We start from the raw sequence: 25,506 nt of genomic DNA, 5'->3' as shown, positions 1-25,506 counted from the left end.
AGTCCCCATTCCTCCCCGGCAGGCATGTCCCCTCTGTCTAGACAGCTCCCTTCTGAAGACTCTGCAAAGCACAGCCTGTCTGGTGACAAAGCCTGCCCCAGACGCCGGCTCCCCGACACCAGATTCATTCAGCACTCTTCAGAAAAGGGTAAGTAGGGCTGCCACCTCTGAAGCAGAGGGACTGTAGTGAACAGGAATGGCAGAGTAGTGGCTTCCTCTACCTCCCCTCCCCACATTGCAGCCTCTCCTCCTCCCCCTCCTCCCCTTCTCCCTTCTCCTCCTCCTTCTTCCCTTCCACTCCTCCCCCTTCCTCCTATCCACTCCTCCCTCTCCTCCCCCTTCCCTTCTCCCTCCTCCCCATTCTTCCCTCCTTCTCTCCTCCTCCTCTTTCCCCCTCCTCTTTCTCCACCTCCTTCTTTTCTTTCCCCTTCTTCTTGAGCCCAAGCTAGCCTTGAACTCAGTATGTAGCAGAGAATGACCTTGAGCCCCTGATCCTCCTGCCTCCCCCTCCTGAGTGCTGGCATTATGGGCTTGCACCACCATGAATGGCTTGTGTGGTGCTGAGGAATCAATCCCAGGGCTTGGTGTAGGTTTAGCCAAGCACTCTATCAGCTGAGTGGTATTCCCAGCCCTCTTCTTCCATTATTTATCCAGCGGTCCACATCCGGCTTTGAGTGAATGCTTATGGTGTGCCAGAGTAGAACTAAGTACTGGGTGTTCCAGAGGACTTAGGCTCAACTCACCCTGCCAGGAACTCATCACATTGTGGAAGATGTTCGGAATCCAACCACAGTGACAGTGAGGGAGACATTCCTGAGGCTCCCTGCTGGCAGGTACTGCATGACTTCAGTGTGGCTTTCATAGGCACAAGCCTGTGAGGTAAGCAATCTTCACCATGATCACGATGCGGACAAACTCACCCACGTTCCCAGGACTGGGAAGATGCACACAGAGTCATACAGCCCTGGAACACTAAAGGCAAGAGTCAAAGTCAGAGGGATCTTCACTTGCACACTTAACTGCACTCTGGTGTAAACCTCCCAGAAGCAACCCACGCTCTTGTGCATGAGGGCTATGAGGACCACACGGAGGAGTTTCTAAGCTGGGCCTGGAGGGTGGGGCCGGCACCAAGAAGGCAGGGAAAAGCCTGTCAATGAGGGGGTTCTGCTGGTAGGGGTGGGAGGAGAGCTCGCCAGACGCCAAAAGTACATGAGCCAGGTCCAGCTGTGAAGGAACGGGGTACAGGAACGGGGTGAACGGGGTACAGGGACAGAACAGGCCGAGAAGACTGGGGATGCCAAGTGAAACAGGGCCTCTTGGGAGGCAGTGGAAGGAGCTGGAGAGGCCAAAGCTTTAGCCAGAGGCTCCGAACCCTGTGCTCAGGAAGGTGGTTTAGGGAGGCTAGAGGACAGTTTGGAGAAGGCAGGAAGCTAACTGGGAATTGTGCCCCCTCCCCAGGGTTCTCTCTCAATTTCTCTCTTCCCTTCTTTTTATTGTGCTGGCCATGATGGGGACTACAAAGGTCCTGCTGGCAATGCCCACCTGAGTATCACAGACCTAGCCACTCCCATCAGCCAGCTGTCCAATGTCACCATCCCGGGCTGTTCTTTAAGCAGATGTCACTAGAAAGCATTGCCTCAGGTTTATCCTTCTCTCCTGTCTTTTCATCATCACCATCATCATCTTCATCATCATCACTATCATCATCTTCATCATCATCATCACCATCTTCTTCAAACCATCATATCATCATCATCATCATCTTCATACCATCATATCATCATCATCATCATCTTCATACCATCATATCATCATCCTTATACCATCATCATCATGAGATAAATCTCATGGAGTCCAGACTGGCCTCAGACTCTCTCTCTCTCTCTCTCTCTCTCTCTCTCTCTCTCTCTCTCTATATATATATATATATATATATATATATATATATAGCCAGTGACCTTGAACTTCTAAGCCTCCTTCCTCCTCCTGAGATTACAGGTATGTGCACGACTATTGGTTTATTTGATGCTGGATGTTAAGCTCGGAGATTTTTTTTAAAGATTTATTTATTTATTATGTATACAGTAGTCTGCCTGCATGTATGCCTGCAGACCAGAAGAGGGAACTAGATAGATCTCATTGCACATGGTTGTGAGCCACCGTGTGGGTGCTGGGAATTGAACTCAGGACCTCTGGAAGAACAGCCAGTGCTCTTAACCTCTGAGCCATCTCTCCTGCCCCAAACTCAGGGATTTTTACATGCTAGGCAAGCATTCTACCAACTGAGCTATGTTGCTCACATCTCTTTCCAGTGCAGCTTTTCCAGTGTCTTTTTCATGGCATGTCTCTGTCTATTCTGAAGTGTGTACTTTTCAACTGCAAGACCCCGGGGAAGGACTCTGGCAGCTGCCATGAGGAGCTATGTGTCAGGACCCTCTGCTCCTCCATAATGGTTCAACCAGGACACTGGTAGCACAGCCTATATTAAGGGCCACCTACATTTGGCATTGCTCAATCTTCCCATCTCCTTTGTTGGATAAGAGCCAAGGGCCTAAGGAGAGGAGAGAAGGCTGGGGTGTGGTTGCTGAGGACTCCTGTCTATTCATGCCAATGATTTATTTGCCTGAGATCTGTGCTAAGACAAAAAGAACCTCTGCATTATTAATGACCATTGATCACAGCCTTCCAAAAAAGAGATTGTAAGAGATGGAGGCTCTAAGCCAATCACAAATGATAGACCAGGAGAGCAAGGAGTGGGGAGGGGAGGGCCAGGTGGGCAGAGAATTTGGTGCAAACAGAAGGACATAGAAGGACATGGAAAGCAAAACGTGAAATAGCTGCTGAGTTCTCAGTGTGCTGGTGTGCCAGATGTCAAACAGCTGTGTGGGTGCTGGTGGGTGCTTCCACATTCTCCCTATGCACTGCACGCCCCCCTCCACACACACACACCAAGGAGACTTACAGACACAACTGTTACTAGAGATGGAGGGTCAGGGTCACTTCATAATAATGCTCATAGGGTCAATTCATCAAGACGGCATAACCAGCGGAGTGAGGCAAGGCTTGAGAACATACAAACCGTAAGGAGACACGGTGGGCAAGGACACCCGAGGCCAGGTCCACCCAAGCTGTGTGGAACCCAGACCCACTCGGAGCTCAGACTTCTGCAGGAGTTTTTGCTGTTCCTGACATCGAAGTCAGCCCTCTCTCTCCTGGCTCTCTGCACCTGCTGAACGCTGCCCAGGGGAGCTGCCTGCCATTCTGATCTGCTACCCTAACTCTGGGATCACCCAACTTGCCCAGCAGGAAACTGACTGTACCCATTCTACCTCTAGTGTGTGGCCAGGACGCTTCCTACCTCCTCTCTGTCCTGGGAGACTACTTTCCCGGTGAGACACCCCCCCCACCCGCGCTCCACCACACACCTGCAACACCCCCCACTCCCCACTTCCTTTATTGCTTTATTTCCCTCCTGAAACATCTGACATCTCATTAAGTGCGTTGCATCCACCCCAGTGGAATGTGAGCCCCAAGAGGCGGAGGTGGGGGTGGAAGGTGCACATGGTTCTAACCCCAGTGCATAGTCCATGCAGATATAAAGCGGATCAATAAGCATTTGCTAAATTTAAGGTAGGGGGCGGGAGACCCAGCTTGTGAAGAACTCGCAGTGAGGTATAGATGGAGTCTAGGCACGGTCCACTTTCCCAGGACAGTCCGTTCCTTCCTACAGGTGGGCCTCCTCTAACTGAGTCCCCAGCGTCCTCCCATGGTGGGGCTGGGGCAGGGGCTCCGGGCGGACCTCCCCTGCCGTGGGCGGGAGGCCGAGTGGGGAGCGAGCCCAGCGGGGGAGGAGCCCCAGAGCAGAGCGTGGAGCACAGGCGGGCGCGGGCAGGAGCGCGGAGCCCGAGCTGCCAGCGCGGAGGGCGGCGGCGCCCGGAGCTCAGCAGGGTCGTGAGGAGGCCCGGTTGCTGCCCGCGGGGATGCATGGTGCCCGCAGTGTCGGCCGGTACCTGCCGGCGGGGAGCCGGTAAGCGCGGGAGCCCGGGGCAGCCGGGCGTCGCAGCCTCGGGGGGCTGAGCCTGGCCCGGCGGGTCCCAACAGAGCAGATCCTTGTCACCCGGCGTCCCGCCTCTGTACGCCTCTCGGACGTGAGGGATGGGCACCGACAGAAGGTCCCAAAGGACCATCGGGGCCCGAAGAGAGCATGCCGGGTCGCTGTCTGGAGCGAGGGTGGACCGAGGGAGCCCCCGAAGGTGGCTGCGGGACCCCGGGAGCACGTCCTTAGTGTCCGGTGCTAAGGAGATCCCGTGGGGTGGGAGTTGCACCCCCAGGCCCTATCTGAGACGTGACCCCCCCCCCCCCCCGGTGGCCCGGGCGGCAGCTGAAGTAAGCGGGGGAGCCCTCTACCGGCCAGGTCTCGGGGTGATGCCGGTTTGGGAGGGGACTTAAGGGAGCGTCCAGTTTGGAGCTGGGGTTTGGGAAGGGCCCTGACTTGCTCGTGACCTTGGCAGGTCACTGCTTCTCTCCAAGCCTCAGTATGCGCATCTATCAAATGGAGAGGATGCTTCTCTTTCACTGCGGACTGGGGGGAATGGGTGAGAGGCCGTGGATGCTTTTTTATTCACAGTAAAGTTCTCTGCAAATCCTAGCTGCTCCCGTAACATCAGAACTGCGAAGCTCTAGGAGATTTGTTTCATGGCAGATGGGAGAAATGGGGGGAGAAATCTTGCTCAAAGTTACAGTACTTGGAGAATATAAGACTCAAACCCCTTGACTCGCTGTGTTTGGGGACGTTCAGGGATTAAGACCCTGATACTCTCAGGCTGGCTGCATTAGTAAACTAGCCCTGGCCACTTAGTTGTGCAATCGCTGGAAAGTCGGTGGACCTCTGAGAATTGGTTCCCTCCTCTATGAAATGAGGATGACAATGTTCACACTGCAGGTTTGCTTTGCAAAATTAAATGGGATCATTGCCTAGTATAACATCTGACCCGGAGCAGGGGCTCCGCCCTCCTTGCCCTGTTTTGTAGTATCAGACTTGGATCTCTTTGGAATCGATCCATGGCAGTAGTTCTCAACCTGTGGTTCACGACCCACTAGGGTCACCTAAGACCATCAGAAAACACAGATATTTACATTACGATTCATAACAGTAGCGAAATTACAGTTGTGAAGTAGCAATGAAAATAATTTTTTGGTTGGGACCACAACATGAGAAACTGTACTAAAGGGGTCACAGCATTAGGAAGGTTGAGAACCACAGCCTTACGGTGTTTTCTAGTGGAGTCTGTGCTTTCCTCTGGACCCCAGTGACACTGGCTAGAGTCTCAGCCCTCCCTCCCTACAAGGGACCTTTAAGACAGCAGCAAGCTGGTCATTTGGGCAGCTGGGCTGGTTTGCAGATGGTGGGCTTTGTCCAAGAGACCAGGACTCCATGGGAAGCTGGAGTCCAGGCCAGCAGTGGTAGGGCCCTGAATGTCCCCTCTTCCTCATTTAATTACAAGGCCAGAAATACAAAGATGACTCCTTGGATTTGCCAGCTGCCTGATAGAGAGTGGGGCTGCTGTGTTCCCTTTTCTCCTGGGATGGATAGCAGTTCTTTTTGGCAAGGGTGATTTGAACACGAACAGAAATACAGATCCTCAGAGACTGGCATTCCCAGCCCGGCCGGAGAGGATGCCCGTGTTGCATAGACGATTCCCATCAGGCCCACAGAGCCCAAGGTCAGCAAGCCGCAGCATCCAGGAAGCCAAATTCACTTTAACTTCCTCTCTCTCCCAGCAGTTAACGCTGTTGGCCACACTTTCCCTCTGAAGCAGGATTCTTTGGGGTCCTTCGACTTAACACTATTTTTCTTCCTCCTTTTTTTTTTTTTTCAGGCTCCTCTTCCTATGCCCAGGCACTAGGTGCTCTGATGGCCCGAGCCCTCCTCCCTGCTTATGGTAGACCCTCTCCCTGGGTGATCTCACCTTCCCTCAGGCTCTTGTTACCACCTCTATGCACGTGACTCATAGGTGGATGTCTCCAGCCTAGAGCACTCTTGGGCTGGCAAACCATCCATTTATTGTCAGCCAGCCACTAGTCAGGCCCTGGGGATACAGTGATGAGCTAGACAGAGCTATGTGTTATGTGGGTATGGCGGGGGTGTGGAGTGGAGAGATGGCCAGTAAACAGATAAGCGGAAAGCGTCAGCTAGTGTTAAGTGCCCAAAGGAGCGCAGGAGTGATCTGGCTGAGAGCCACTGTGGGTGGGTGGAAGTGGTGGTAGTGACTGGGGGAGGGGCAGGGGCAGGAGGCTAGCTCAAAGAGATGATGGGGTTCAGCGCAGATGGTGAGGGACTTGTAGATCATGGTGAGGGTTTGGGATTTTGTCCTGGATGGTCAGGGGCCATCGAGTATTCTAGAGTGCAGAAGCCAGGAACGGTGCATCAGACCTGTAATTCCAGCACCCAGGAGGCAGAGCTGGTTGGATCTTGAGTTTGAGGCCAGCCTGAGCTACATAAGACTCTGTCAAGAAAGAAAAAAGGCAAGTGGTGGTGCATGCCTTTAATCCCTGTACTCAGGAGGCAGAGGCAGGCAGATCTCTGAGCTTGAGGCCAGCCTGGTCTACAGAATGAGTCCCAGGACAGCCTGTGCTACACAGAGAAACCCTGTCTCAAAAAAAAAAAAAAAAGAAAGAAAGAAAGAAAGAAAGAAAGAAAGAAAAGAAAAAACAAGTAAGAAGGAAGAGTGATATTTTTCTATTATTATTATTATTATCATTATCATTATTATTAGCATGTAGGGGGTGAGGACAGGGGGCAAACCCCTAAGCAGCCCCAGCCCCAATACTGCTGATTTCTTCTGGGTACATCTAAGCCTTAGAAAAAGACATATTCTAGATTGGTTGCAAGTGGTCTAGGCACTGGAGTGGGGCAGGACTAGGTTTATCTTCAGGGAGCTTCTCGCTATAGGCAGGAGGAAGCACAAATAAACTTGGAGTCAGGAGAGGGATTAAAGGAGAGTGATTTGGAGGCTGGGGATGTAGCTCAGTTGGTAGAGTGCTTGCCTAGCATGCACAGGGCCCTGGGTTTGATCCCCAGTGGTGCAGAAAACAGGGCACGATGATGCACATCTGTAATCACAGCACTCAGGAGGTCGAGGCAGCAGTTCAAGGTCATTCCCAACTGCATAGATAGTGGAAAGCCAGTCTGTGCTGCATGGGACTCTGCTGGAAGTTTCGTGCCAGGTGACCAGGGAAGGGTTTCCTAGAGGAAGTGGCTTCTGCAGACGAGACGTTGTGCCTCCAGAAAGACGGAGTAGCCCAATCAAAGGTAAATGAATGTCCCAAATATGTGGGGAGAGGAAAGAGAGCTGCCAGGACAGGAGATACCTGGGCTGTTAAGACCAAGGCTCTCCACTGTGCCATTGATTCATGTGAGACTCATCTTCCTCCTTTCTATGAGATAGCTGGTTAAAGGCCAGGGGAAAACTGTAGAAAGAATTCTCGGTTTGGGGGCTGGGCTGGGGCTCAGTTGCAGAATGCTTGCCTAGTGTACATGAAACACTGAGTTCAGTCCCCATCCAAAAAAAGATCAAGAGGGGCCGAGAAGATAGCTCAGCAGGTAACGGCTATTACTGCCAAGCCAGCTGACCTGAGATGGATCCCTGGGAACCCCTTGGTGGAAGGAGAAAAGCAACCCACAAGTTGACCAAAACAAACAATGAAGGCCATTTAACTAAGAAGTTGGTCCTAGTGGTGCATACCTATAAACCCATTATTCAGGAGGCAGAGGCACGAGGATGTCCAGTCTAAGGCCAATCTGGGCTATACAGTGAGACCCTGTCTCAAAAAACCAACTCCATGGTAGAGTGCTTATCTAGCATCCACTAGGCCCTGGGTTTGATCAGCAATATGAGGGCAGCCAAGTTATAGTCTGGGTGAGAGAACTTGATTGAGTTTGGAACTCCTATGGAGCCTTCAGATAGAATCACCCAAAGGCATTTGGATTATGAGAGATGAGGGAGCAGGCCAAGGAGGGTAAAATTGTCTTATTCTTCCATCCATTCTTTGAGTAAATTTTTATTGATCACCTGTATCAACTTCAAAATGTTCAGCTATGAACCAAGCCAAGTCCCTGGTCTGTCTTATGCGGAGAAGAGAGACACAGAAGCTCTGCATTGCGGCGTGGGATGGGCTGTGTGTTGGGGACGGGCTGTGTGTTGGGGACGGGCTGTGTGTTGGGGACGGGATCTGTGTTGGGGACGGGCTGTGTGTTAGGGACGGACTGTGCATCGCAGAGTGAGACGGGATCTGTGTTAGAGACTGGCACAGAGGAAAGAGGAAGTTTCATGAATGGGAGATAGAGCAACCAGTCCTGAAGGTGGCTAGGGGAAGGACAGTGGGCTCTACCACACATGTGTCATCCCTTCCAGAATTCCAGTCTGTCAGGGGACCCAGGAAGTCAGCAAGTCAGGACAGTTGGGGAGGCCAAATGTAATGCCGACATAAGAAACTTAGTACAACAGAGAGCAATGAGTGATCAGTTCTAGTCTGGAGTTCAGGGAAACTTCCAGAAAGCATTCTTTGGAGGAGAGGGACCTGGCTCAGAGGGTGAGAAGGACTACTGTACAAGCCTGAAGACCTGAGTTCAAGTTCCCAGCACCCGTGTCAGAAAGCTGGGCATGACTGTGCACACCTGTAACCCCAGCATTTGGGGGAGCCCAGACAGGCAGATCCCGGGAGCTCACAGGTCAGCCAGCCCAACCTGAATGGTGGGTGACCTCTAAAGACCCTGTCTCAAGGAAATGAGGAAGAGAGTCTCATTTGGCAGGAGCACATACATGTGCACATACACACACCGTACACTCATCACACAATACAATAAAGATTTTGGACAATAAAAAAGAAGGTATTCTAGGTAGTGGGAGTGACCTGTGGGGAAACGCAAAGAAGCAAAAGAATCATTGTCTTCACAAGCACAGGCCTCAGCTAAGAGGCGGGGCTTCGATGAGTCTGTGTACATATCCACGGTAGGGGGGTGAGGGGAAGGGGCTGGCCCATGTGGTCTTTGCAAAGGTAAGTGGCAGGAAGTGAAAAGGACTTGGGGTGACTCCAGGCAAGTGTTCTCCAAGCTTCAGTCCTGTGCTTCAAAGCCACTCTCAGAGCGGGGTCTCAGAGTGACAACATGTTACCTGTCCCTGTTGCTTTCCCGGGCTCCTGGCATGACTTCTGCCACTGTCATCCCATACACAGAACGTGTTTTTTCAGGGGTCACAGCAAGTCTCCTGAGGTCAGTGCCAGATCTGTGTCGTCCACACCCTCAGGAGTTATTGAATGGGAACGGCTCCGCAAGGCTGAGTAACGTATCCAAGCTCACAGAGCTAATAAATGGAGCTGGGAAGCAAGCTGTCTGTCTGATTCCATGGGCTACCTCACTCCGAAGCTTGTGTTAGTTCCTAATCGCTGCTGCCCCGTGCCTCCCAGCAGGGACAGCAGATGGCGGCTAGTGGGTTTGAGTCCTTTAAAAACCACAATTCCCTGTTTGACTTCCAGGAAAAATATCCCTGCTGTTAGTATCTTGTTTACCCATGTTGGAGAAGGCAACTTCTCTTCAGCCCCAAAGAGAAGAGTAGACTCCCTGCATGAGCTCGAATGCTCTCTAGAGATCCAGATGTGCAGTATCTGGGGGTGAGGAGAGGAGGCAGGCTAAGCTCCAGACCAAGGGGTGCAGTTCAGAAGGCCTGTGTGGTTGGCCTGTCTGTCTGCTATTAGAGTTGCCCCTGCTTGGGTGGGGGGGCTGGCACTTGTAAACATCAGAAGCATTTGGCATGAATAGGGGCAGGAGGGCCCCTGAGTACTTGCACCTTCATGTCAGGCTCACTCTGCAAGTGCGAGTCTGCGGGTCGGGAGACTCGGTCTGTACCTGTGACTCGCTATGTGACTTGCTGGAGTGTCTCACCCTTGCTGAGCCCGTCCCCTTATCAACACTGCATGGGAGTCCCAAAAGCCCACACTGACACCTAGGTCCTTTGCAAATCCCAGGGCTGGCGTAACTGTGTTGCAAAGTCCACCCCCTTCCACACCCAACCCTCCCTCCCCTGCACACCCTGCTCAGTGTGCACCGTGCAGCCTGGTCCCAGCGGTCTCACCTGCAGCAAGCCAGGCAGGCTCTCAGGCCCACTCCAGGCACAGCCGAGTGTGAGACATCCTGCGGGCGCCACTTACCCTTTCCTCTGGGCTGTGCCAAGTGCTGAACAAAGATGTTAACCATCGACCGAACAGGCCTGGTGGGAGAAGGCCCGCCAGGAGAGCATACTGGAGTAAAGCTCCTTCCCCCCTCCCTCCCCTCCTCTTCCCTCCTCTTCCCTCCCCTCCTCGCCTTCCCTTCTCTTCCCCTCCTTCTTTTCTCTTTCCCTTCTCTTCCCTTCTTTTCTCTTCCCACCCCTTTCCTCCCCTCCCCTCCCCTCCCTCCCCTCCCCTCCTCTTCCCTTCCCTTTTCTTCTCTTCTCTTTCCATTTCCACTTTCTTCTTTTTCTTAGATTAAAGGTCTTGCTATGCAGCCCAGGTTGGCTTCAAGCTGCCTCAGCCTCCCAAGTGCGGGAGTGAGAGGTGTGAGCCGCTAGGCCAGGCTAAGGTCTTGCTTGTTTGCAGACCTGTACTGGACAGCAGTTTGTGTGAAGAGAAAGGAGAACTGGACAGGTTTTCACACCTTTTAGGAGGGCGAGCATGGAGCCAGGCAAACCCAAATCCCAGTCCTAAAATGTCATCCTAGCTTGGAACAGAGTTCTGAACTACAGTTTCCTCCCCTGGAAAACAATAGGAAAAGATTGTGGTAACTACAGTCTGTAGGGGAAACTTAAGGCAATGCCTGACAAGCTCTCCTTATGGCTGACCACCCACATGGCCTCCTTGTCTGCCCCATACCCCTGACCAGAACCGCAGTTCTCAGAGGACAAAATCCCTAAGTGACCCCTAGGGGGTGATAGCACCTTGTTGACAATTACTGGTTCTGGGTCTGCACTGTCCAGCCCTTGGGGTGTGTGTGTGTGTGTGTGTGTGTGTGTGTGTGTGTGTGTGTGTGTGTGTTGAGACAGGGTCTCACTATGTTACCTAGGCTAATCTCGAACTCTATTTTCCCGCCTCAGCTTCACAAGAGCTGGGATCCAGCTGTTCTTTTTACACTCAAGTCACTTGTCAGTGTCTACATTTCAAGTGCTCGGTGACCTCAGTACTGAGTCTTCTGGAGTTACCCCGCTGGATCTCTCATTCCAGCTGTGCAGTGGCCTCAGTACTGAGTCTTCTGGTGTTCCCCCACTGGGTCTCTCAATCCAGCTGTGCCATGCATGGACTTGAGCTGCTCATCTTTCCACTCTGTATCTTTATCTGCAAATGGTATACTGATCCTGCCGCAAGGGCAGTACTAGAGGCAGATGGAGGGAATTTAAGACCTCGCTGCCCACTTTCCCACACACACAGGAATCCACCAAACCACCAGTGACAGAGGCGCTTGCTGTGGCTTGTTCACAGTGGCCTCTGGCCTGTTGAGGGCTCATAACATCCCAGTCTAAAACCAAGAAGAGAAACGTTTGAACTTTGCTTCTCTAACTGGTTCAAAGGCCCTGAAAACAGGTCTCTCCTGTATGGGACATTTTATCGATCTTCAGCCATCAGTGATGACCGTATCTCGATGTCACCCCAGCTGGGCCACACTGTAGAAACACTTGAGGAATTTTAGAAATTACAGTGTCTGGACTCTTCCCCGGGGGGAAGGCTAGATAATTGTGGGTTTTGGTTTGGTTTTTGTTTGTTTGTTTTGTTTCAGGACACACACACACACACACACACACACACACACACACACACACACACACGGCCCCATGCTGGAACTCAAACTCTAGACCTTTCAAAAGCAAAAGCAAGTATTCTACCATCGAGTTACATCTCCATCACCCTTTTTCCTTTTTTATTTTGAAACAGTGTCTCACTCAGTTGCCCAAGCTGGCCTTGAACTCACTCTGTCATCCAGATACACCTTGAACCTTTTTTTTTTTGTTTGTTTGTTTTTTGGTTTTTCAAGATAGGGTTTCTTTGTGTAGCCCTGGCTGTCCTGGAACTTACTCTGTAAACCAGACTGGCCTCAAACTCAGAGATCTCCCTGTCTCTGACACACACACACACACACACACACACACACACACACACACACACACACACACACACACATACCTCCTGGTACTGAGAATAAAGGCATGCACCACCACCGCTGGACCTTGAACTTTTTTTTTTTTTTTTTTTTTTGAGACAGGGTTTCTCTGTGAAGCTTTGGTGCCTGTCCTGGATCTCACTTGTAGACCAGGCTGGCCTTGAACTCCCAGAGATCCGCCTGGCTCTGCCTCCCGAGTGCTGGGATTAAAGGCGTGCGCCACCACTGCCTGGCTCCTTGAACTTTTTTGATCTCCCTGCCTCAGCCTCCTGAGTACCTGGGGTACTCAGGCCTGTGCTGTCAGACCCAGCCATTTCTGTTTAACAAAAGCTCCCTAGGTGCTTCTAATACTCCCCAGGGGAGTCTCAGATTTGGCCCAACACTCTACTTGAAGTTTGAGGAACTGTGAGCCAAAGAAGGAAGTGGCTTATCGTTACATAGATTTAGTGGCAGAGCCAAGCTAAAGCCTAGGAGCCCTGCCTCCGCCAGGCCACTCCTCACCTGATCACTGTCTTGACATAAACATTTAAAAGTTAATTTTTACTGTGTGTCTGTGTGTGGGTATGTGCACATGAATGCAGGTGCTCAAGGAGGTTCAGAGGCATTGGATGCCCTGGAGCTGGAGAGTTATGGGCATTTGTGAGTCATCTAACATGGATGCTGGGAACCCAACCTGGGTCCTCCGCAAGAGCAGCAAAGGCTCTTAAGCACTGAGCCATCTCTCTGGGTGCTCCCCTCCTCCGTCAACACAAACATTTATTTGTCTCTTGTCAGAGTCATAGGTGGAATAAGACCAGGCCCCTGTGTTCAAGGAATTCATGTGGATAGTGATGGTGCTGGGCCCTCAGGGGAGGGGCACCTGGCTGCCTAGGGCAGGCAGGTTAGGAAAGACATTACAAGTATGCCTAGTCCCATAGGATGGCTTGGAGTGAGACAACCAGAGGGCAGAAGAAGTGACATTTTCAAAGCATAGGAGGACACAGGGTCAGAGCAGGAGGTAGCCCTGCCGCAGAAACAGGCGGCTATGCATGGCTGGCGTATGAAGATGATAGCAAACTGTGTCCGAACGTGTTAGAGGTGGAAGGGACTCTCCATGGTGAGTCTCTTAAACTAAGCAGTGACAGTGCCCTGGAAGCCTCAGGGGGGTGTTAGGGGAGTGACAAGGTCAGATATTTAGTTGAAAAGAAGATTCTGGAGAGGCAGGTGATCTCTGTGAGTTCAAGGACAACCTGGTTTAGAGAGCCAGTCCCAAGACAGCTAGAGCTACATAGTGAGACCTTGTCTTAAAAAAACTTTTTTCTAGCCGGGCGGTGGTGGCGCACGCCTTTAATCCCAGCACTCGGGAGGCAGAGCCAGGCGGATCTCTGTGAGTTCGAGGCCAGCCTGGTCTCCAAAGCGAGTTCCAGGAAAGGCGCAAAGCTACACAGAGAAACCCTGTCTCGAAAAAACCAAAAAAAAAGACTTTTTTCTAAGTTATGTGACTAAATGCCCACCCACCCCCGACACCACTCATCTTTTTGTGATGATGCAAGATGATCTGATGCTTCAATGCCTAAGTGATGAGAAGGAAGCAGGTGAATGACAGAGGCACCAGTGTAAAGTTCCAGCCGCACAAAGGACACCTGAACACGGTTAGGAGAAGAGAACAGTCGTCTGCAGTGGAGACAGCTCCGGGTGACTAATGGACAGGTAGTGAGCTCACACACGTGTGCAGCATGGCTACGCCAGGCCAAGGATGACTCCACTCTGGACCAGTCTGAACAGGACTGTGCAAGATCTTATCGTACTGCACAATTTACAACTTAGGAATTATTTATTTCTGGGACTTTCCACGTCATGCTTTTCCACCAGAGTTGACTCTGGGTATTGAGGGCAGAGAAAGCAGCAGGTAACTTGGGGGCTACAATTGATGGAGCGTTTGTTAGACACCTGACACTTCCCACCCCACATAGTCCATTCACACACAGCAGCTAGCTGTGTGGTGCTGGGGCCTCTGTTGTCTTCATTTTCTTTTTTTTTTTTTTTTTTTTTTTTTTTTTTTTTTTTTTGAGACAGGGTTTCTCTGTGTAGCTTTGCGCCTTTCCTGGAACTCGCTTTGGAGACCAGGCTGGCCTCGAACTCACAGAGATCCACCTGGCTCTGCCTCCCGAGTGCTGGGATTAAAGGCGTGCGCCACCACCGCCCGGCTGTTGTCTTCATTTTCTACATGAAGAAACAGCACAGCTGTTCAGCTGATGAACCTGAGGTCTGCCCGTGACCTACATAGAGAACTGGTGCCCTGGGTGCTCTTTGGGCCACTTGGCATCTAACCGATATTCCCTCGTTTGGGGAGATGTAAAAGCAAATATTCCCCAAACCCAAACTCATGGCCTGGCGAATTTTCACAGCTCCAGAACAAAGCATGTGTCGCCCCTAGAGGTTCCCTCCCTTTTTAAGATTCACGTTCTAAACCCAGGCAGGGTATCTCCCTCAATTACCATGGCAGTAGTGACTGGCTGAGGCAGGAGGATCAGCACAGGTTAGTTCAAGACTTGGCTCCATAGCAAGGCAATGTCTCAACACAAAACGAAAGTCACACTGGATTCTGTCCTTACCAAAGGGATCATTTTACAGGCTGGTGAACTTTATAAAGTCCCATTGGAGCTGGTATCTGGCTGCTTCTTGACCTAATGTGAGGTTCATCCATTTGGTTGTGGGTGTCTGGGGTCATTCTCTGACATACTGTATGCTGTATGACTATACCACAGTTACTTATCAATCACTTCTGCTGCTGTCTATTTAGGTAGATTCCATCTAGGGTTGTTACAAATAGTGAGTTCTTGGGGACGACTTTTGCATACACCTTACATCTTTTGGTGGACATTTGTGCATTCTTTTTATTTTTCGGTGCTGGGGATCCACTCCAGGACCTCCTGTATACCAGGCAAGTGTTCAGCTTCTAAGCTTCAGCCCCAAGCCTCTGTTTATGTTTGTTGGGCAGATGGGCGTAGAAGTGCTGGGCCAGGGATCTGCCTACTGGGGCTGGGGATGTAGTTCAGTTGGTAGAGTGCTCGCTTAGCCTGGGTTGGCCCAGGGGCACACAAACAGTGCACATGGCTACATAGTGAGTTTGAGGCCCTCCTGGGATACAAGACACTAAGAAAGAGAGAGGAGGGGGCAGGAAAAGGAAAAAAGAATAAAAGAATAAAAGAATGTGTCTATCTTTCCCTTCATTTTCAAGGTTTTTTGTTTGTTTGTTTTTGTTTTTTGTTTTGTTTTGTTTTTTGAGATAGGATCTCTCTACAGAGCCCTGACTATCTTGGAACTCACTCTATATAGTAGGCTGACCCTCAAACTCACAGAAATCTCCTTGCCTCTGCCTCCCAGGTGCTAAGAGATGCCTAACCATTTTCTAGATTTTTTTTCCCCCCAAGACAGGGTTTCTCTGTTTAACAGTTTGGCTGTCCTGGAACTTGCTTTGTAGTCCAGGCTGGCCTCAAACTCACTGAGATCCACCTGGCTCTGCCTCCCAAGTGCTGGGATTAAAGGCATGTGCCACCACCACCTGGCAAGTTTTTAATTCTTTAATTGTGTGTGTGTGTGTGTGTGTGTGTGTGTGTGTGTGTGTGTGTGTATGCACACATGCGGGCACATGCATAAGTGCAGGTGCCTGAGGAGGCCAGAGTTGTGAGCTGCCTGATGTGGGTGCTGGGTTCCAAAGTGGAGTCCTCTATGAGAGCAGCAAGTACTCTTAACTGTTGAGCTGTCTCTCCAACCCCATTTTCCAGATTTTATCATTTAAGATATTGAACCTCAAAACTTATTTATTTGTACCTCAAGATATTGATTAAAATTTAAAATTAGCACTTACACACACACACAGCGAGAGAGAGAGAGATAGAGAGAGAGAGATAGATAGATAGATAGATAGATAGATAGAGAGAGAGAGAGAGAGAGAGAGAGAGAGATCCATAGTCATGGGAAGATTTTTCTGTCTAAATCACATATATTTAACCTTCTCTCCATCTCTAGAAAGCATGCCTGATACCTTGATTTTCAGGTAGAGAAGAGCTCTGACTGTAGGAGGTCCCACACAGGATGGGGAGTGGAATCAGATAACAGCATGGAAGCCTTTTGTAAAATGGAAAGTGCTCAGATTTATGGAGACCTATTTCCCTGTCCAGGGTTCACTCATCCGTACCACAGAGAAAGCAGACATGAATTCCTCTGTGGGGGATTTATTCTGCTGCAACAAATCTTTGATCAGAAAGCCCTGGATTTTTTCCCCCTTGCCTCTAAAAGGCTGAGAACTGGCTTCTGCAGATCCATGAGACTCACACATCCACTTTGTTTCTGGCAGGTTTTATGACTCAGTTAAAGACCCTTCTGAAAGGATCGTCCCAGAGCCTAGGGCAGGAAGCTTAGATTAAAGGTTGGGGGAGGACCCCTGCTGTGTGCCAGTCCCTCTGCCAAGGGTGTCCTGACTTTGCTCAAACCACAGGAGGATTCTGGGAGAAAAGTGGTGTTGCTCTAATTGACAGATGAGGAGGGCCAAGAGGTAAAGGGGCTTGCTTCAGATTCTCCAGTGGGGAATGTTTGTTGGGAAGGACTGAAAATCTGGCTTGTGTGACTTTTCAGGGCCTGCTGGGACTTAGCTGGGAGGAGACTGAGCTGGCACAAGTGAAAGTTCCTGGTAGGAGGTCATTCATGGACATCCGAGGGTGGGGCTTCTTGTTCTCTCCCCAGGCAGTTCTCTGTCTCTGTTTCTCTCTGTCTCTGTCTCTGTCTCTCTCTCTCTCTCTGTCTGTCTCTATCTCTATCTCTCAGCTTCTTTCTCTGTTGACTCTATTGTCTTTAGATCTTTTTTCTTTGTTTACAAATATGTTATCTCCTACAAAGTAGTATGTGTATATATGTATGTATACGTGTGTGTACACATATATGTGTGTGTAGATTAAAGAATAGAGTGCTTGGGCACAGCTCAGTTGGTAGAGTGCTCACCTACCTTACACAAAGCCTGGCAACACAGTGAAACCTGTCTCAACACACACACACACACACACACACACACACACACACACACACACACACACCCCACAAATAAAATGAAACGAAAAACAGGACACTATAGACTCTGTGTTGGGGGTATGCAGGTCTCCCCATTGAGGGTCAGTTCATTTGTTTCTGGTGTTTGCTCTTACAGTTGGGACCATCAACATCATTCACATTCCTATTAGCTTGTGAACATAGAAGTTTGTCTGTCCGTTGAGCAAGCATGTACAGAAATGGGAGCACAGGTCCTTGGACGATCACCACACCATTCATGTCTGGAGACAATACGAACTCTGTGTCTACTGGGCACGTCCAACTTTGGCTTTATTCTCAGGTGGTGATACTTCCTATGGTCTCACCTGCTCACACACTGGCTTGATCAGATTAAAAATTGTTCCCTCAGGCCGGGCAGTGGAGGTGCACGCCTTTAATCCCAGTACTCGGAGGCAGAGGCAGGTAGATCTCTGAGTTCGAGGTCCATTTGGTCTACAGAGCAAGTTCCAGGACAGCCAAGGCTACACAGAGAAACCCTGTCTCAAAAAAAAAAAAAAAAAAAAAAAAAAAGTTCCCTCACTTCCTGGGTAAAAACAACATCCAATGGTCATCCTTATTTGTATTTCTATTTTGTTATTTGAGCTATGATGGAGAAAGGCAGTTGTTTGTAGATCTGTAGTCCATGCCTCCAAAGATGAAAGGATTAGGAATGAGTCTTCCTACTTGGTTTAGGAAGGAAAAAGGGAAAGCTAAAGGCTCTAGAATGACATCACTTCCTTGAAAAGTTCCAGTGCAAGCTCCTAATCGAGGCCATCTCCTTTGTCCCTGTCCCTCTTCCTAAGATGTCACTCAGGGCTTGCCTGCCTACCAGCCTTTCGGCTTTCCCAGCCCATGACTCTCCCTGAGGGAGTGGCTGGAATGTCTGAGTGTGTGGGGCAGGCGCACCAGCCTGCTGTGGGACATGACAGTAGCAGTCCACCGTGCCTGTCTGCAGGAAAGACAATCCTAAGGATCCAATCTGACTTCACATCGTCTGTGTGAGCCATCGGAAGGGAAGGCAGCTGCAGGCTTGGAACGGAGCCCAGGGCAGGAGGAGGCAGGAGAACTATTTTGTCACTTATTACCCTTGGGGCCATACCTGTTGCCTTGGGGCTTTTCTTCCTGAATTGCGAAATTTGAAGGCAGGTAGAGATTTGGAGAGCTCTGGACTCAGTCCTTGTACTTCCAGCTGGGTGACATCACCTCTCTGAACATCCATTGGCTAAATTGTAAGTTGGGGGATATATTGCCCATTGGACAGGTTGAGTGACTCAGTCCCTGGTCTGGCTCAGTGCCTGTAACATAACAAGAATGCTAATAATAATAATAATGGGGTTGGGGATTTAGCTCAGTGGAAGCCAAGCACAAGGCCCTTGGTTCAGTTCTCAGCTCTGAAAAAAATTATATAATAATAATAATAATAATAATAATAACAGGCTGGGTGTACCTTTAATCCAGCACCAGGGAGGCAGAGGCTGGCTCATCTCTGTAAGTTCAGATCAGCTCAGTCTATATTATGAATTCTAGGCCAGTCAGGGCTGCATAGTGAGACACTGCCTCAAAATAATAATAATAATAATATCTTTCAAATTTGGAAATATGTTTTGGAGTTTAAAGTTTATGGTTGTTTGGGGGGGATGGTTATTTTTCCTTTCTTTCCTTCCTTCCTTCTTTCCTTCCTTCTTTCCTTCCTTCCTTCCTCCCTTCCTTCCTTCCTTCCTTCCTTCCTTCCTTCCTTCCTTCCTTCCTTCCTTCCTTTCTTGGAGACAGTGTCTCATACAACCTAGGCTGACCTCAAACTTGTGATATAACTGAGGCTGGACTTGAACACCTAATCTTCCTGCCTTCACCTGTAGACTGCTGGGATTATAGTCATGTGCTACCATACCTGGCCGCTTTTTGTTATTTTTGTTCTTTTGTTCTTTGAGACAGGGTCTCACTATGTAGCCCTGGCTGGCCTGGGACTCACTATGTCGACGAGGCACACATGTCAGAACACACGTAAAACCAGGTGCAGCAGCTCCTACAGTGAGATGGGAGATGAGAAGAGGCAAGTCCTCCAAAGCTTGCGGGCAAGGTCATCCGCCTTATGATGCAAAAATGACTAACAAGAGAGAGAGATGCTGTCTCAGAAACCAAGTGGAAGTTGAGAACTGACCCCCAAAGTTGTCCTCAGACCCTCACACACACTGTGGCACAGGTGTACCTGCGTTCTTACACAGATGCATACATACATGGATGCACATCTCACACACACACACACACACACACACACACACACACACACCCCAACCTGGGCATGGTGGCACCACCCATAATTCCAATACTTGGGAGGTGGAGGTATGAAGATCCAGATCCTACGGTGAGACCCTGACTCACAACAAAAACAAAGACAGATCAGGAAAAAGAAAGAAGAAAGGACTCCTGTGAGGTTGAGTATCCCCAATACTTCTTGCCACCTCCCATCCCCATAGCATTTAGGGCTGTCTGGTGGGTCCCATGCCCGTGGGCTTCTGCTGGGATTATGTCAGATGGATCTGTGCTGATGGTCCTCAGCCTTGCCTGACCCTCATCATCCATACCTAGGCCCAAAGACCTCCCCCAAAACAACCATTTGCTCAACATCGCAAATACTTAGGCCCAGAATTCAGAAGCACACGGAAGGGACACGAAAATGGTTTTCATGGTTTGTGTGTGGGAGTAGAGGTGAGGTCAGAGGTATGCTGGGACACGCTTGTAATCTCCGTACTCAGTAGGCAGAGGCAGGATGGTTTCAGGTTCCACTCCATCCCAGGCAGCAAGCAAGACCCTGTCTCAAAAACAACAGCTGGGGAAGGTCAGCCCTGAGAATGTAACAGAGATGATAGAGTGCTTGTCTAGCAAACTCAAAGGCTGGAGTTCATCCCAAGCATTGTGCACTCTGGATGTGGAGGCACACGCCTGTAATCCCAGCACTCTGGATGTGGAGGCACAGGCCTGTAATCCCAGCACTCTGGATGTGGAGGCACAGGCCTGTAATCCCAGCACTCTGGATGTGGAGGCACACGCCTGTAATCCCAGCACTCTGGATGGGGAGGCAGGAGGATCAGAAGTTAAAGGTCATCCTCAGCTGCACAACGAGTTCAAGGCCAACCTCAGATACATGAGACCTTGTCTCAAAAAATAAAAGAAGAGAATTGGAGAGATGGCTCAGCCGTTAAGAGCACTTGCTGCTCTTGTTGAAGACCCGAGTTTGGTTCCTAGTCCGTACATGCTGGTTCACAACTGCCTTTAATTCCAGCATGCGATTTGATGCCCTCTCTGGCCTCTGAGGGCACTGTACACACACACACACACACACACACACACACACACACACACACACACACGTGAATGAATGAATGAATGAATGAATGAATGAATGAATGAAAAATAAACCTTAAAAACAAACCAACTAACCCATGGGGCCAAACATCCAGTTTCCATTTATAAAGTCAAATTCTTTTTCTGGAAGTAAATTTCTATCATGAAAAATACTCAAGGATTTAAATTTTAGCAGTTAACTTTTTTTAAAGCAAATATTCAAATCATTTATTGCCATTAAGTTACAGATCTGTGTCTGCCCACTATGGAAAATACTGATACTTGTTACCACTGGAAATTATGTCTAGACATGCCAACTGAGGGATATACTATAGTCATTAAAGGAAAAGTCAAGAATTTTGAGTATGTAAGTGCTTATAGTTATAAAATTTTGTTCCTTTAGATATTTATTACACAAATCCCAATAGATGACATACACATACTACAGATTACTATACATCAAGCAATCATTCAAGATTATTAAATGAGTTGCATATTTTGGACTACTTGATGAAGACAACTACATTTCAGCATTGGTAAGGCAGCAGGGTTGGCCCAGGGGCTCTCATCTATTCGATAATGTTGGCACGGTTATTAAAGACAGCATTCCGTGTTCGATGCTGATGTGATCTGTGGCTTGCTGCAGTGTCTGCTGTCCCTCCCTTCCTCCCTTCCTCCCTTCCTTTCTTTCTTTTGGTTTTTTGAGACAGGGCTTCTCTCTGTAGTCCTGGCTGTCCTGGAACTCGCTCTGTAGACCAGGCTGGCCTCGAACTCACAGAACCACCTGACTGTGCCTCCCGAGTGCTGGGATTAAAGGCGTGCGCCACCACTGCTCGGCAGGCGCTGCCCGTTTCAAGAGCTGATCCTTGCACTGCTAGACAGATGCCTGCTTACTCATCTCATCGCTGATAAGCCACCCCCTCCCCTCAAAAAGCTGATCTACTTCATTTGTTACACAGCATGCGAACAGAAGCCAGATTCCAGGTCCTACCTTGTAGGCAAATCTCATGAATGTCAAAGAATAGTAACAGAGGGTTAAAGTCATCCACCCACTGATAATCTCTGGAGACTTCTTCATGACATTGATAACAGCAATGGGGAGACCCAGTTGGCATCTGGGCCCCAGAACCTTATACTCATGAGGTAGTCCTGGGAGTTCTTGCTCCAGACATAGTCCAGTGCTTTGCACACCAGTGTTCCAGCTGTGGCCATGTGGTTCTCCATGAAGCCACTATTCAGACAGATGATACTAACTCCGACCCAGCTGTGATCCTCAGTGCTCTCACTTTGCACTTGCTTCACGACACCCAGCAGATACCAGCAGTTAACATCTTTACTTAATAAGAAACGTTTTGTTGGGCTGGGTGGCGGCGGCGGCGGTGGCGAACACCTTTAATCCCAGCACTCGGGAGGCAGAGCCAGGTGGATCTCTGTGAGTTCGAGGCCAGCCTGGTTTACAGAGCTAGTTCCAGGACAGCCACAAAAACTACACAGAGAAACCCTGTCTCGAAAAACCAAAACACCCCGTCCCCTTCCTCCATCCCCCACAAAGGTCACTTGTGTGGACTCTAGGAAATTTGGAAAGTCAGATGAATGGGAGGAGGTCACCCTCCACCCTTAGACAGTGTGTGGTGACAACATGGTGTTCTCTCTGGAGGCCTTTCTTTCCCCCAGGCCCAGTTTGGTTTTGGTTAGCTTCCATTTGCTGCATAAATAGAGTGACGCTCTCTGATTCAGTTTACAGCACTGACTTCATGTGCGTGTGATACTTCCAACAGCTAGGACACTCTGTCCCCCCTGGGAATTGTGTGGGTGGGGCACACCGCCTCTGCCATGTTCTCTATCTGGAGAAAGTCAAGTTCACAGCGCCAGGGACAGCATGGAGCAGTATCCTTTTCATCTGACCGTTTCAGCTTTCAGAATCCTCTTTCTAGAATCTAATTCTACTTTTGTTTTCTTTCTCTTTCTTTCTCAAACCTCAGAGCTTCCGAATGCGTCTCCATGTCCGTGAACCAGCAGTGACCCATTTGTTTTGCCTTCTCCTAGCTCATGCATTCTTTGAGTCTTGGTAACGGGAATGTTTTGTCTGGTCAGACTCAAAGCCGTCAGCAGGATAGAACCAATGCTGAGGACCAATGATGTGTCGGGAGGATCCTGGGAAAATGGAGCTGTGGATGGCACACCTCTGAATCAGCTGCTACTTCTTGTCTCCAGTTTTAAAAGCTCTTAAAAGTTCTCTGGAAGTAACCCGATATCCAGAATCTTCCCTAAGTATGAACGAGGAAATGTGGAAGTTTTCATTTAATACATCACCGTCTTGAAAAGAGCTAGAATGCCAAAGGCAAGAACCCCAGCACTCTGCCCATCCTCCTGTGAGATCCTGGTAATTGTCTAACAAATCCATCATGTGTCTGCTGGGCTGGAGCATCTGCTGGGAAAAGTTCCAGAACCTCAAGATGCCTTGGGGTTCGTCTGCTTCCAGAAGCAGCTAGTGGTGGCCTTGGTGCTCTTTCCTGGGCATGTCTTGAGATCTTTTTTCTGTGCTCTGTTCTGATGTATGGCCTCCACAATTGTGCAGCCGAAGGATGACCTTGCTCTTTGGGTGGGACAATAGTGAAGGAGGGAGCCGTGTGTGTAGAAGTCTGTGGGAAGAGAGCAACACTGAGCATGTCTTTGCCAAACCAGTCCATAGAAGGCCTTCCCCAGGAGGCCTCCAACAGATCCCTGAATGCTACAGGGGATTGGGACCCACAGGTCTTGCAGGCGCTCAAAATCTCCCTTGTGGTGATCCTTTCCCTCATCACACTGGCCACTGTCCTCTCCAATGCCTTTGTACTTACCACCATCTTACTCACCAAGAAGCTCCACACCCCGGCCAATTATCTCATTGGCTCCTTGGCCACCACCGACCTCCTGGTTTCTATCTTGGTCATGCCCATCAGCATAGCCTATACTACCACCCGCACCTGGAACTTTGGGCAAATCCTGTGTGACATCTGGGTGTCATCTGACATCACATGCTGCACGGCCTCCATCCTACATCTCTGTGTCATTGCTCTGGACAGGTACTGGGCCATCACCGATGCCCTGGAGTACAGCAAACGCCGGACAGCAGGCCACGCAGCAGCCATGATTGCGGCAGTCTGGGCCATCTCCATCTGTATCTCCATCCCACCCCTCTTCTGGAGGCAGGCCACAGCTCATGAGGAGAAGTCCGACTGCCTGGTGAATACATCTCAGATCTCTTACACCATCTACTCCACCTGTGGGGCCTTCTACATCCCATCCATCCTGCTCATTATCCTGTATGGCCGCATATACGTGGCCGCCCGGAGTCGCATCCTGAACCCACCCTCCCTCTATGGGAAGCGCTTCACCACGGCACAGCTTATCACAGGCTCTGCGGGCTCTTCACTCTGTTCGCTCAACCCCAGCCTCCACGACAGCCACTCACACACAGCCGGCTCCCCTCTCTTTTTCAACCAGGTGAAAATCAAGCTTGCCGACAGCATCCTCGAACGCAAGAGGATCTCTGCAGCTCGAGAAAGGAAAGCCACTAAGACCTTGGGCATCATTCTGGGGGCCTTTATCGTCTGCTGGCTGCCTTTCTTTGTGGTGTCTCTGGTCCTCCCCATCTGCAGGGACTCCTGCTGGATCCACCCGGCCCTCTTTGACTTCTTCACGTGGCTGGGTTATTTAAACTCCCTCATCAATCCCATCATCTACACTGTGTTCAATGAAGACTTTCAACAGGCATTTCAAAAAGTTGTCCACTTCCGGAAGGCCTCCTAGTCGGATTTGGGGGTGACTCTTGTTCATTGTTATGTCCTGTAACCCGACTAAGGTTGCCTTTTTAAATTATTGTTGTTTCTCTGAGACTTGGATTGATGTGTACTATCTAGGGTCTTGGATTAATAATCAATAGACTTGTTCTGTATTCAACTGCCAGCATCTTTCAGACTCTTGAGTCACCTAAAGCTAGGCCATTGTGTGAAAGGGGACAGGACTGAAAATGTCCCATAACACAATATTCTCATGGTTCTCTGGATTGGAAGAACTCTAAGCTACAGGACTGAGGTGAGGAGCTGTCTTATTTTCTAGTGGGCTCAGAGGGAAGGCCTTCTGGTCTACCTGGGATCTTATATGGGACTGTGGAGAGTGGGTATGATGAATGACTTGAATTAGAGAGAATTTGGGGTCAGAATGGAGGGGTCACCATCTGCTTTAGCTTCTTGATTAGAAAATAACACCCAGTTGCTTCCACTGGGTCCTGGTTGTCCATAAGGAAAGTGGAACTGGTGACACAGAGTGACGTGGAAAGAAATTCAGAAGGTGGCATGGGGAGAGGGATACTCGGGACCAGATCAACTGCTCTGCATCCTTTATCCTTCCCTCTATCTCTAGCATATAATTTTCAGAAGTTCAAATCCACCATCATGCCACTCAAGAAGACTGACAAGTGTTGGACCCACCCACCAAGCTTTGGATGGGTCACCCCATTCTGCCCATTCTGATTTTTTTTCTGAATTATTATTTTTTTACAATTCATTGTCATCAGAGTTCCTAAGATGTGGAGTCTTATCAAATAAAAAGCATGAGACATGGTGAGCAGTGATGACTTCACAGAATTATTCATTTACCTATTGTTTTCTGTATGTGTGTGCAGGTGACATACGTGTAAAGGTGTGGCATGCCACAGTGTGTGTGTGGAGGTCAAGGGACCACCTCAGGTGCCAGTCCTGGCCTTGCACCTTGTTTGAGGCTAGGTGTCTCTTGCTTCCACCTCTGCCTTGCGTATTCCTGGTTCACAAGCTCCAGGGACATTCTTCTGTCCCCACCTCCTAACTGACCGCAGGAGTGTTAGAATTGCAGGCATGCACCACTGCATTTGGATTTTTTTTTTTTTTTTTTTTTGG

At 49.7% G+C, this 25,506-nt stretch overlaps 1 protein-coding gene and 1 pseudogene across 3 annotated transcripts; one reads left to right on the top strand and one right to left on the bottom strand.

The window, feature by feature from the left end:
* The first annotated feature begins 3,543 nt into the window (after positions 1-3,543).
* Htr1d (5-hydroxytryptamine receptor 1D) lies at positions 3,544-25,198 on the top strand. 3 transcript variants are annotated; one of them, XM_052715457.1, is made up of 2 exons: positions 3,544-3,630; positions 22,573-24,388. In XM_052715457.1, exon 2 carries the CDS (start codon positions 23,258-23,260, stop codon positions 24,380-24,382), a length of 1,125 nt encoding a protein of 374 aa, XP_052571417.1. In that variant the 5' UTR covers positions 3,544-3,630; positions 22,573-23,257; the 3' UTR covers positions 24,383-24,388. The 3 variants fall into 3 exon arrangements, with proteins under 3 accessions (XP_052571417.1, XP_052571416.1, XP_052571418.1); XM_052715456.1 differs by having other exon boundaries at positions 3,617-3,730; XM_052715458.1 differs by lacking the exon at positions 3,544-3,630 and adding an exon at positions 3,760-4,027 and having other exon boundaries at positions 22,573-25,198.
* On the bottom strand, positions 20,603-22,566 carry LOC128096203 (mitochondrial pyruvate carrier 1-like; annotated as a pseudogene).
* Positions 25,199-25,506: the final 308 nt, after the last annotated feature.

The sequence above is a fragment of the Peromyscus californicus genome, unplaced genomic scaffold (assembly GCF_007827085.1).
Source record: "Peromyscus californicus insignis strain IS unplaced genomic scaffold, ASM782708v3 Scaffold_5__1_contigs__length_169319896, whole genome shotgun sequence".
NCBI lineage: Eukaryota > Metazoa > Chordata > Mammalia > Rodentia > Cricetidae > Peromyscus > Peromyscus californicus.
The sequence above is the reverse complement of the archived record's forward strand: the minus strand, read 5'-3'. Positions and strand labels throughout refer to the sequence as shown.

Bases quoted from the DNA above. Each gene is read 5' to 3' on its own strand.
- Htr1d (XM_052715458.1), top strand. From the start codon at position 23,258: ATGTCTTTGCCAAACCAGTCCATAGAAGGCCTTCCCCAGGAGGCCTCC.